Source organism: Schistocerca gregaria, chromosome 4 (genome assembly GCF_023897955.1).
Source record: "Schistocerca gregaria isolate iqSchGreg1 chromosome 4, iqSchGreg1.2, whole genome shotgun sequence".
Classification (NCBI taxonomy): domain Eukaryota; kingdom Metazoa; phylum Arthropoda; class Insecta; order Orthoptera; family Acrididae; genus Schistocerca; species Schistocerca gregaria.
Window position 1 is genome coordinate 219,718,310 of NC_064923.1, and position 11,413 is coordinate 219,729,722.

General features: G+C 43.3%; 1 protein-coding gene across 1 annotated transcript in view; it reads right to left on the reverse strand.

Moving 5' to 3' along the window:
* LOC126268126 (acidic amino acid decarboxylase GADL1) overlaps positions 1-10,368 on the reverse strand; it is a 137,512-nt gene extending 127,144 nt beyond the window's left edge. The window contains exon 1 of the mRNA XM_049973656.1: positions 10,210-10,368. Coding sequence (XP_049829613.1) covers positions 10,210-10,353 — 144 coding nt within the window. The 5' untranslated portion in view covers positions 10,354-10,368. The remainder of the gene's footprint in view (positions 1-10,209) is intronic.
* Between the last annotated feature and the right edge of the window lie 1,045 nt (positions 10,369-11,413).

An 11,413-nucleotide genomic window follows, 5' to 3' on the forward strand; every position in this document is an offset into this window, starting at 1 on the left:
GTAAAACTGAAGTGATATCAGGTGTTCCCCAGGGAAGCGTCCTGGGACCTCTGCTGTTCCTGATCTATATAAATGACTTGGGTGACAATCTGACCAGTTGTCTTAGGTTGTTCGCAGATGATGCTGTAATTTACCGTCTAGTAAGGTCATCCGAAGACCAGTATCAGTTGCAAAGCGATTTAGAAAAGATTGCTGTATCGTGTGGCAGGTGGCAGTTGTCGCTAAATAACGAAAAGTGTGTGGTGATCCACATGAGTTCCAAAAGAAATCCGTTAGAATTCGATTACTCGATAAATAGTACAATTCTCAAAGCTGTCAATTCGAACAACTTCAGTTGGAAAGACCACATAGATAATATTGTGCGGAATGCGAGCCAAAGGTTGCGTTTCATTGGCAGGACACTTAGAAGATGCAACAAGTCCACTAGAGACACAGCTTACACTACACTCGTTCGTCCTCTGTTAGAATATTGCTGCGCTGTGTGGGATCCTTATCAGGTGGGATTGACGGAGGACATCGAAAGGGTGCAAAAAAGGGCAGCTCGTTTTGTATTATCACGTAATAGGGGAGAGTGTGTGGCAGATATGATACGCAAGTTGGGATGGAAGTCATTAAAGCAAAGACGTTTTTCGTCGCGCCGAGACCTATTTACGAAATTTCAGTCATCAACTTTCTCTTCTGAATGCGAAAATATTTTGTTGAGCCCAACCTACATAGGTAGGAATGATCATCAAAATAAAATAAGAGAAATAAGAGCTCTAACAGAAAGGTTTAGGTGTTCGTTTTCCCCGCGCGCTGTTCGGGAGTGGAATGGTAAAGAGATAGTATGATTGTGGTTCGATGAACCCTCTGCCAAGCACTTAAATGTGAATTGCAGAGTAATGATGTAGATGTAGATGTACTCTTCATCAGCAGCGGAACATTTCATCAAGTGGATGCTCATGTGTATATGGTGCACCGTTCACAAATATCATTATCTTGTACCGTTCCATTGCTGTTTTACAACTGCGTACTCGTACATATTCACTCCTTATTGCTTCAGCTAACACAGTTCTAAGCTGTGCTACCATACATCCAAGTGAGCAATCGTAATATACAATAAAAGAAGAGCTAAATGAGGAAAACTTTAGCATCGTTATAAGAAAATGACCCAGATTCAGAGCTAGCGTCTGAATCCTACAATGAGCCAGTTGTCTACAAGATAATTAGAAATCGAATAAGCGGTCGGCGGGGATCTGATACAATTGCGATATTTAATGCGTCGAGTGGGTCATTACTGTGAAGTGACACTTGTACACGGCGACATAGTTATGTAGTTATGTAACGGAAGTGTATTTTATTATTGTTCAATGAAACAGCGGATTAGACCGTATAACGGAAGTTTATTTTATCGTTGATTCATTAAACTAAAATTAAACTGTGATTTTACTCATACATGTTAATCCAGATAACAGAAAGGCAGGTAATCTTTAGATGTGTACAAAGTGTCACGCTCCTGCTCAAGACAACAGCGTCACAGACCTGTCCCGCAGCCAGAAGAAGTGATTCCACAAACGTATGCCCTATTATGGCGAATGTAAACAAACACGTAATTCAAGCATGATTCTTGTGTTTGCCTGAGTGTTTGAAGCCCATCAGTCGATACTTACCAGCCAGAACATTATGACCACCGACCTACCATCGATATAACCCGCTCAGGCGAGCAGCGTCACCTGGTGCGGAATGACTGCTAGCCAGACACAGGCATGTGGATGGAGTATCAGTGAGTGTGCTGTCAGTGTGTAGAGTGGGGAAGGCGCGCGATCTATCTGAGTTTGACTGATCGCAGAATGCGATGGTCCGAAGGCTCGGCACGAACATTTCGGAAACTGCAAGGCTTATTGGATTTTCGAGGAGTGCTGCGGTGAGTGTCTTCAGCACGTGGCGAAACCAAGGTGAAACCATGTCCAGAGGTTGTGGGGTTGGGCGGCCACACAGCATACAGATGTCGGACGTCGTAGTCTGTATGAGAATGGTAAAACAGGACAGGCTGTGAATTGTGGCGGAACTTTAATGCTGGACAGAGTACAAGTATGTCTGAACACGCAGTGCAACGAACACTCTTAACGATGGGGCTCCGCAGCCGATGACCCACGCATGTGCAAATATTAACACCACAACACCAGCAGCTACGACTGAAATGGCCACGTGACCGTCGGTATTGCACGTTGGTGCAGTGGCACAGCGTTGCAAGGTCTGATGAATCCTGACACCTTCTTCACCTCACCGATGTGAGGTCGCGAATCCGGCGTCTTCCAGGGGAACAGCTTCTTGATACCTGTACCGCGGGAAGGAGATAAGCTGGTGACAGCTCTATTACGCTCTGGGGAAGATTCACCAGGACTCCGATGGGCCAAGTGGAGCTCGTGCAAGACACCTTGACGTTCAAGGAGTATCGTACACTGGTTGCACAACACGTACACCCCTTCGTGACGATCATGTTTCCTCGCAGTAGTGACGTTTCTCAACAAGATAACGCGCCCTGTCACAAGGCCAGGAGTGTAATGGATGCTTCGAAGAGCACAGTGGCGAATTCCACTTGATGTGCTGGCACCCCAACTCGCCGAAAGTCTGCGATGTGATAGGACCAAGCGTCAGCACTTATCGCCTCCCTGCCCGAAATTTATGGGAATTATGTGGGTTGTGTGTGCAGATATGGTGCCAACTCCCTCCAGCGACTTACCAAGGTCTCACTGGCTCCATCCCATGACGCATCGCTGCTGTTACGTGTGCCAAAGGTGGACATACTGGTTACTATGTAGGTGTTCGTAATGCTCTGGATGATCGGTGTATGTTAAGCTGCTGTAGCAATCAGATAGATTACTTGCAAAGCTATTGAGAGACTCACAATGTATACAATACTGTGAATATCGTTTATAACGCATGTAGCCAAACTATTAGTGTAGCTGTACGATTATATGCCGAAAAGTATCCAGATTGTGCACAGAACTCGCAATCTGTCTTTAGAAAAATTACAAAAAAATGTTCTAGAAACTGCAAGTAGAGAGAATAAAATACGTCAAGGGAAAAGAAGAGCAACTTATGAAAGAAAAGAAACTAATATTTCAGTAACAGTAGCACACAATGCAAATGTCACTAAGAGGCATCACGCAAGTACAGGAAGGATCACCCAAGAAAGTGTTCTGCAAACACTAGATTGCATCACATTTCACGCTCTTCATAGTTCACTGCATCTACAGCTTCACGGCAACGACTTCCAAAATTGGTAACAGTTCTCCGAATGTTATCTACGAAAAGTGCAAATTGATGTGGTATATCTATGCAAAATTTTGTTTAACGAAGAAGCACCGTTAACAAACCATGGGCAAGTCAAGCTTCGCACCAATCGTCAGCTAAAAATCCACTCTGGCTCAAAGAAGGGAATAAGAACAACGCTGTTGGTCTTAAATGTTAAATCCTGCCTAGTCGTCATAAATGGGGAGTCTAGGAAATTTGCTTTCTCGGGTCACTAGACAACATTCAAACAAATCGTATTGGTTCAAATGGCTCTAAGCGCTATAGGACTTAACATCTGAGGTCATCAATCCCCTAGACTTAAAACTACTTAAACCTAACTAACCTAAGGGCATCACACACATCCATGTCCGAGGCAGGATCCGAACCTGAGACCGTAGCAGCAGCGCGGTTCCCGGACTGAAGCGCACAGAAGCGCTCGTCCACAGCAGCCGGCCAAATCGTATTAAAGAGTTTTATTACGAAAAGAAAATGACAATATATATCTTTCAGAATTACATAGACATATCGCAAGCAAAGGGCGACATCCGAAATAAATAAGCCTATTCAGAATAACACTTCTGATACAAGAGAAGTAATACAGCTGACGCTTCTATTCACGGCGCTAATCTTGAAGCTGCTGTAGAACTGGGCCCCGACCAGTCGGCCGCGGGACTTCATTCCTCTTCGCATAGAGGCCGCTGCTGTCGCGTTGTCGTCCTGGAGAGGGGTCGGTCAGCGTGCGATTGGCTGACGTCTCCTCACAGCCATCTCCGCTCTAGCGTTCCCGACTGGCGTGTCTACGCTTGACGTTACGCCGTAACATTAACGTTTGGTGCGTGTTTCTCAAGACCTGCATCACTGGTCCTTGTTTTATTGCTGGGAATCTAAATGCACTAAATTATCTTGAGTTCCTAAGATATGCTGCTGCCGAGTTATTGAAGACATCCCACTGGACGTAAGGCAATCGGTGTGGTGCCAACATAATAGATATCCGACCCGAACCGCAAATCTAGGTGACAGATCCCCTTATGAAACGCGGTCTGCACACTCACCAGACTAAACGCATCTAGCACCTCGATATATTTATTCGCTCTAGATATTCATGGCGAGTTAAAAAAAGACTTTACAACTGTGGAATGATACAGAAATTTATTGATATAACTTACAAAATCGGTCGATGTGTCAATTTTTAAGCAAAACAACCTCAGCTTTGAGATAAAAGTGCCAAGTGTCATTTTGGTTTGATGTGAGATGTGACTACCGTTTGTGGTGCGTCAAACATCCCACCGGTAATCAGTTTCTTCTCACACTCGTTCAGCAAACCAGGCATAACTTGTGCAACGGCGGCGTAGATTCAGGTCGGTTAAATTGTTTGGTAGGGGAGGAACATACACATGGTTCAAATCGTTCAAATGGCTCTGAGCACTATGGTACTCAACTTCTGAGGTCATTAGTCCTCTAGAACTTAGAACATCACACACATCCATGCCCGAGGCAGGATTCGAACCTGCAACCGTAGTGGTCTCGCGGTTCCAGGCTGCAGCGCCTAGAACCGCACGGCCACTTCGGCCGGCTCATACACATGGTCTTTAATGAAATCCAAGAGAAAGAAATCCCGTAGTATGAAGTCTGGGGAGCGAGGTGCCCATGCGACTGGCTCTTCGCAGCCAGGAGGGGTTTCCGTGAATGACACATGTACCAGTTGCTTTTAAAGAATCTACTCCATCGAATTTCTCAGATTCACATTCTGAAAAATCTAGTTAAAATCTTTTAACTTACTCTGAGAATTTGTATTATCGCTTCATGAAAATTATATATATATATATATATATATATATATATATATATATATATATATATATATATATATATAACCTCAGTCAAATTATGATGGACTCTCAGTGGTTCAACTACATTCAGTTTTTGATTCCCAGAATCTACTGTTGGAACTATCAAAGGCGAGGCAGTAACTAAATGCTGTTTGCACAGCTGAGGCCGTTTTGAGCCTCATAATGTTATTGCGAGTGTACAGTCAATGGCCACATCAGAAAGGACTTCAACTGTTACAACATCAGGCAATATAAGGTTCAAATGGCTCTGAGCACTATGGGACTCAACTGCTATGGTCATTAGTCCCCTAGAACTTAGAACTACTTAAACCTAACTAACCTAAGGACATCACAAACATCCATACCCGAGGCAGGATTCGAACCTGCGACCGTAGCAGTCTCACGGTTCCGGACTGCACGCCTAGAACCGCGAGACCACCGCGGCCGGCCAGGCAATATAAGGAATAAGCTTCGCTTCACCTAGCAAAACTATTCCACTCTACGGCTTGCGTACACCTTGTTGTCAACTACCGATGTTTAAATCACTCTAAGGCAATCTTGGCAGCATTCGACGGCAGTTACAGTCGATTTCGATGCTGAAGACGAAGAGAACAAAGATTAGAAACCGAGGCACGTCGCGCAGACGTGTGCTGGCATAGCACAAGGAAAAATTCTCTGAATTCCCTTATAGAGCACATTTCAAACAGTTCTCTTGACGAAAATGATTAATATACTTTTTTGTCTCTCACAAGGGAGACTGGGCGTATCAAATGCAACTTTTCGTTTCTTTACGACAACAGCATTATTAAACTTTCTAGTACAGTACCATAGTACACCATTACTTTTATTTTTGATAATCCAACATAGATACTAAATCAAAAGGACTGTCGAAAACTCGTTAAAATTTCAAAATAAGTGGCTCTGAGCACTATGGGACTTAACATCGATGGTCATCAGTCCCCTAAAACTTAGGACTACTTAAACCTAACTAACCTAAGGACATCACACAGCACCCAGCCATCACGAGGCGGAGAAAATCCCTGACCCCGCCGGGAATCGAACCCGGGAACCCGGGAACCCGGGCGTGGGAAGCGAGAACGCTATCGCACGACCACGAGATGCGGGCTTCAAAATAAGTTTTCCAATTGCTATAATAGTGTATTCTTATTGAGAATAGAGACACGATACGTGAGGCAACGTTGTTGAAGGGGCATAAAAAAGACGCTGCGCGTGGTACAAACATTCGTCGACGTATAAGACATCAAACAAAGATTCTGGACAACATGTCTGTTCAGCGTGGGGAAAGTTCGGATTACATTGCGAGGCCTTAAAAAATATTAAAAAAGTAACATTAAATTTTAATCTCCTGGTCAACGACGAGGTGTTAGCGTGGTGGAACAAGTTCCCAGAGGTGTGAGAAGGAAGTAGCAAGTACTAGCATTTGCTTTAAGCGATTTGGATGGCAGGACGTCCTTCTCCTGAATGCGAGTCCAGCGTGCTAATGATTGTGTAATCTTACCTGGTACTAATAATGAGGCTATCGATCTGAGCATCTGTGAGCAGTTCTGCCTGCCTGAAGTGTCTCTGGACAACCTGGCGAAGATGGTCTGCCATGGAACCTCCAGTATTGGATTCCAGAAGCTGTAACGGTGTGATCAACTAGAAGGAAAATGGTATGAGAAAATGTAAAGATGAAGTTTTTAGAAATGCAGGGATGAGTTATGCCTGGTCATGGCTTTCAGCGTCCATCCTAATGTCTATCAGGTGTGATATATTTATCCCAAAACGGGATATGGAAGAGCGATGAAAATGCCTTGTCACTGGTAAAAGCACACGCAATATTCATAAGCGAAACGTAGGATACACTTATGTAAATGCAGCAACGTGAAGGTGAAGAAGATCGTAGATATTTCTGAAAAATGTCATACATCATAATTAACAACCAAGTAACAACATTGTCCACTGTAATCACGAGAGACATCAGGACGCAGAGAGTACAACATTCACTTTTATAGCCACTAAGCCATCAAGATATGTTACTTCCTTCACTTGTGACTCAGGATGCCGGCAGATCAGAATTCTAGATTCCGGTAGTAATAGAAATTTCGTATCTTTTCTACACAGCGTTTATTCACTAGAAGATGCAGAGAAGTCTTAGACGTATTTCGAAGACGTGAAAATCTCAGAGTAGGTAATATGCTAAGATTTTCTGTCTAATACGCAAGCTGAAGAGCTGGCGCTCAATCCGAAAAGAAGTGCGTAGTTCGAAACCTGGTGGCAGAGCTCTCTGCGGGTTCTCCAGAACTTAGTGAATGTGACACAGATACATAGCAAAGTGTATCTTTCGTTTCAGTTGCCGACAGTTATTAATTTATAACAATATAAACTACACTGCAACACTCATCTGAGTCATCCAAAAGCTACAGTTAGACATCTGTCTCATTATCTAAGAGTCGGTAGAGGGCAAAAGCTTCTTCACCAGAATTCCACCAACAGAACAATGAAAATTGTTCTAAATCGCATCACATTCAGTAAGGGTTACAGTTGCTCAGTCAGATGGCTCTGAGCATGGGACTTAACTTCTGAGGTGATCAGTCCCCTAGAACTTAGAACTACTTAAACGTAACTAACCTGAGGACACCACACACATCCATGCCCGAAGCAGGATTCGAACCTGCGACCGTAACGGTCGCGCAAGTCCAGACTGTAGCGCCTAGAACCGCTCGGCCACTGGCCGGCTGCTCAGTCAAGACATTAATCTTAAACAGGATGCATAGTGTAGAAACACATAAAGAAATGAGTGTAATAGTGTACTTCTATCATATACTGGGCAGTTCACAGTCAACCTACAGGAAATGAAGTGCTGTACCTCCCGCTAGCAATCACTGAACAAGTAAGCGCGAAAATCACGTGGAGGATCGCGTCTTGCAGACTTATTGGTGCGACTAATTTTAATGCTTACAATTTCTTTAGTTGTTATATCGCTGAGTAAGAGAATGACATTGCCATAAATGAATTTTAAAAATATGCTTAACCCTTTATTATTCTCTGTATTTCGCGAAATTAGCACATAATGGGAGGAGTCACAGTAGAGTCTCTAGGTTGATATGAAGAACATTTGAGTCCTCTCCGTAATAAGGGTGAAAGAACAGATACGTGCGAAAAGAGACACGTCAGCATGCTATAAGGTAGCGACTCCATCAATCAATAGCCCAGCGCTATGCTGACCTGGTTGTCGGAACAAAAATACTCACACTAGAATTCCAAAAACCAGCTCGAAATTCTCGGTACTGAATACATTGCAGATTATCAAGATCGATTTTTCTTCTACAATAACTAGTAGATTTTGGGTGTTATTCGTAGGTATACACGCAATTTATTACTAACTGTGAACACAAGTCTACGCCCAGAAATTATCATCCGCGTTCTAGGAGAAAGACACCAAGTTCACATCCATACAGTGATATCACATGACATCCAATGCTTGAAGTCTAACAGTGATTGCGCGTAGAACGTTTCCGTCGTCGAGTACAGGGTTTATTACAGCAAACGATAACTAAGTGCTTAAACTTATCGTAAATCTGCAAGTCACTGATACGAAACGCACTGCTCTCATCGGGAGTCTTTTTTCAGACGATATACTTTGAAATGTAAACGCTCGACCAAAGTTCATCATTCATCCACTAATTTCAAAAACACAACAAAATGTTTCGGTTGTAGGACTGGAAGAATAATTCTGCGTTGCAAATGACTTGTCAGACTTTTAGAACTGCGAACTATAATCGTCTTTCAGAACTAGGAAATTCATCTGAAAGTCAGAACATTCTAAACAAAAGCTCTAGATACGGCATATAGCATCCGTGTGCTTCTCTTCTAAATCCGCGCATACTGGTAGTGTAAGTGTACGAAAAAATCAACGCGAAATGAAATTCTTTGTCGTGAGAACGAGAAGATCGTTTGGCATTAGGTCCTGGGTCACAATCGGGCGGTTGAAAATGGAGGATGCAGCTATTCATGTTTAGGTACGTACGTTAAAGAAAATAATACATTCTCGTGACGTATACCCACCGCAGTTGTCGTATTTATTTCTGATACTGCCGAGTTGAGCTCTTCATTTGAGACAGACCGCCGAACCTGAACGAAATACAACTGTTGAAACTACGTACTGTCGGCTTTCCAATAGGTGGCAGCAGCGAAGGGTGATAAATTTCATTAGAGCAGCATCAAAAGAAATGTGGAGAATGAGTTTTTCGATAGTGTACATTGACAGCAAAACATACGGAAAAGATCGAGCGAGGTGGCGCAGTGGTTAGCACAGTGGACTCGCATTCGGGAGGACGACGGTTCAATCCCGCGTCCGGCCATCCTGATTTCGGTTTTCCGTGATTTCCCTAAATCGCTCCAGGCAAATGACGGGATGGTTCCTTTGAAAGGGCACGGCCGACTTCCGTCCCCGTCCTTCCCTAATCCAATGAGACCGATGACCTCGCTGTTTGGTCTCTTCCCCCAAACAACCCAACCCATACGGCAAAAACAAAATCTGAACATTGAAGTTGATGTATTTAGTCCGAAGAAGATCTAATGTTCTCAGTCGAAAACGACGAGAAAATTGCAAGAAATAAAGTAGCTACTTATGTACTAGTTTTTTTATACAATGGCTCTTAACAACGTTCGTCGTGGAAGATACGATACTTACCACTGCGACAGCTACATTTTTTCCGCTTAAGGTTGATTATCGTCTAATACACTGCCCCTTTTTGTATTTGGTAGATCTTGAAACACATCAATAGTTTGATTAGATGGTAAATATTTCCGTACCTTTGATCTGAAGCATAGCGGTATTATGGATGGTGCAAGGAAGGTGAAGGCAAAACAAGAAAAATTCGAAATATATGTCTTGAAGTATCGACTCCTGGAGAAGTAGAAGCCATAATTAGCATGTTGGAAACATCAGCTTTAAAAGCAGACTTGACAGGCGATAAGGTAAATCTATTTTACATGCAGTTGCCTTTAATGTCTGAGGCTTTTTTTTTGTTAATAGTGCAAGGCGTCGTTTAGCGTGCGGTGTTAATCCCCGGTGACGGTTAGAGAAGCCAGTGTGCACCTGGAGCTCGGCGGGGTGTCTGAAGCGCACCACGGGCTGGTCGGTTCCGGGATTGAGCGCGCCCTCTTCTCGCAGTAGCTGCAGAACCCGCGCCAGGAACGCGTCAGCGTCTTCGCTCTCATCCCACTTCCTTCCGTTCTCCATGCCTGCCGCTTCACAACTGTCAGGCCAATGGCCTTGGCGGGCCCATCACGCGCTGCCTGCTCCCTACTCGCCTCCCTCCACTTCTGAGAACAAATGAGCCACGCCGCTGCGCGATAGCAGCGGCACGTACTGGAGACGAGAGGCGGCTATTTGAAAGCCGATACGTTTACTTGGAACTTCTAAAGACAAGAAGAAGCTAAAGCGTAGCTGAAAAATGTTAAAATCGACCTCGAACGAATTAATTTTGTCGGCTTTGGACATTTGTCCAGAAAATATAATGGCGGACACTCAGCGAACATGGTCGAAATTTTGTGGACTATTGACGGAAGTCGGTTTTCGCTTGAACGTGCTTCGCTGCTTGTGAAAATATCTTCGAAATTGGGGGATGGGAAGGGGCGGATAGTACTTCGAAGTAAAGTGCGTGAGATAATTTTTAACGTGCTGAAGTTGAAGCAGTTGATGGAATCTCGTGAAATGTGAAAAAAAATCGTGCGATATGACGAAAGAAGAAGATAATTATTTTTTACTGAACTAACAAGGGATTATTCGGAAAGCGATCCATTGAGTCGGAATAAGTGAAACAGACGATGACGATGGAAATGACAAAGCAATATAACCTTGAGGAATAACGAATACAAGTGCTTCTAGTGATTGGTTTTCTTATTTCTGTTTTTACATACTTAGTGTACAGTTATCTTAAGGCGAGTGCTCTGAAGTGAGATGGCGTTTGCTGTTGTTTCCTTATTAGGGTTATATATTCATGCGGGCAATCATTTTCAAACATGAACTTTGTCAAGAGTAAATTGAGAAGTCGTCTGATTACTGAAAATCTGGAATAGTAGATAAAATTAAAAACAACATGCAAACCTAATTTATACAAACTTTCAAGGAGACGCAAGGCCATTCTGCGCATTACTTTTTATATTTTATGGATACCTTACAGCTTAATTTTATCTATAAAGAATATCGTTGTTATGTGTTACATCGTGTTTCATACCAGGTACTTGAAGTTTAACTAAGACTTAAAACATCAAATAAAGTTTAACAAGTTAATTTTAGG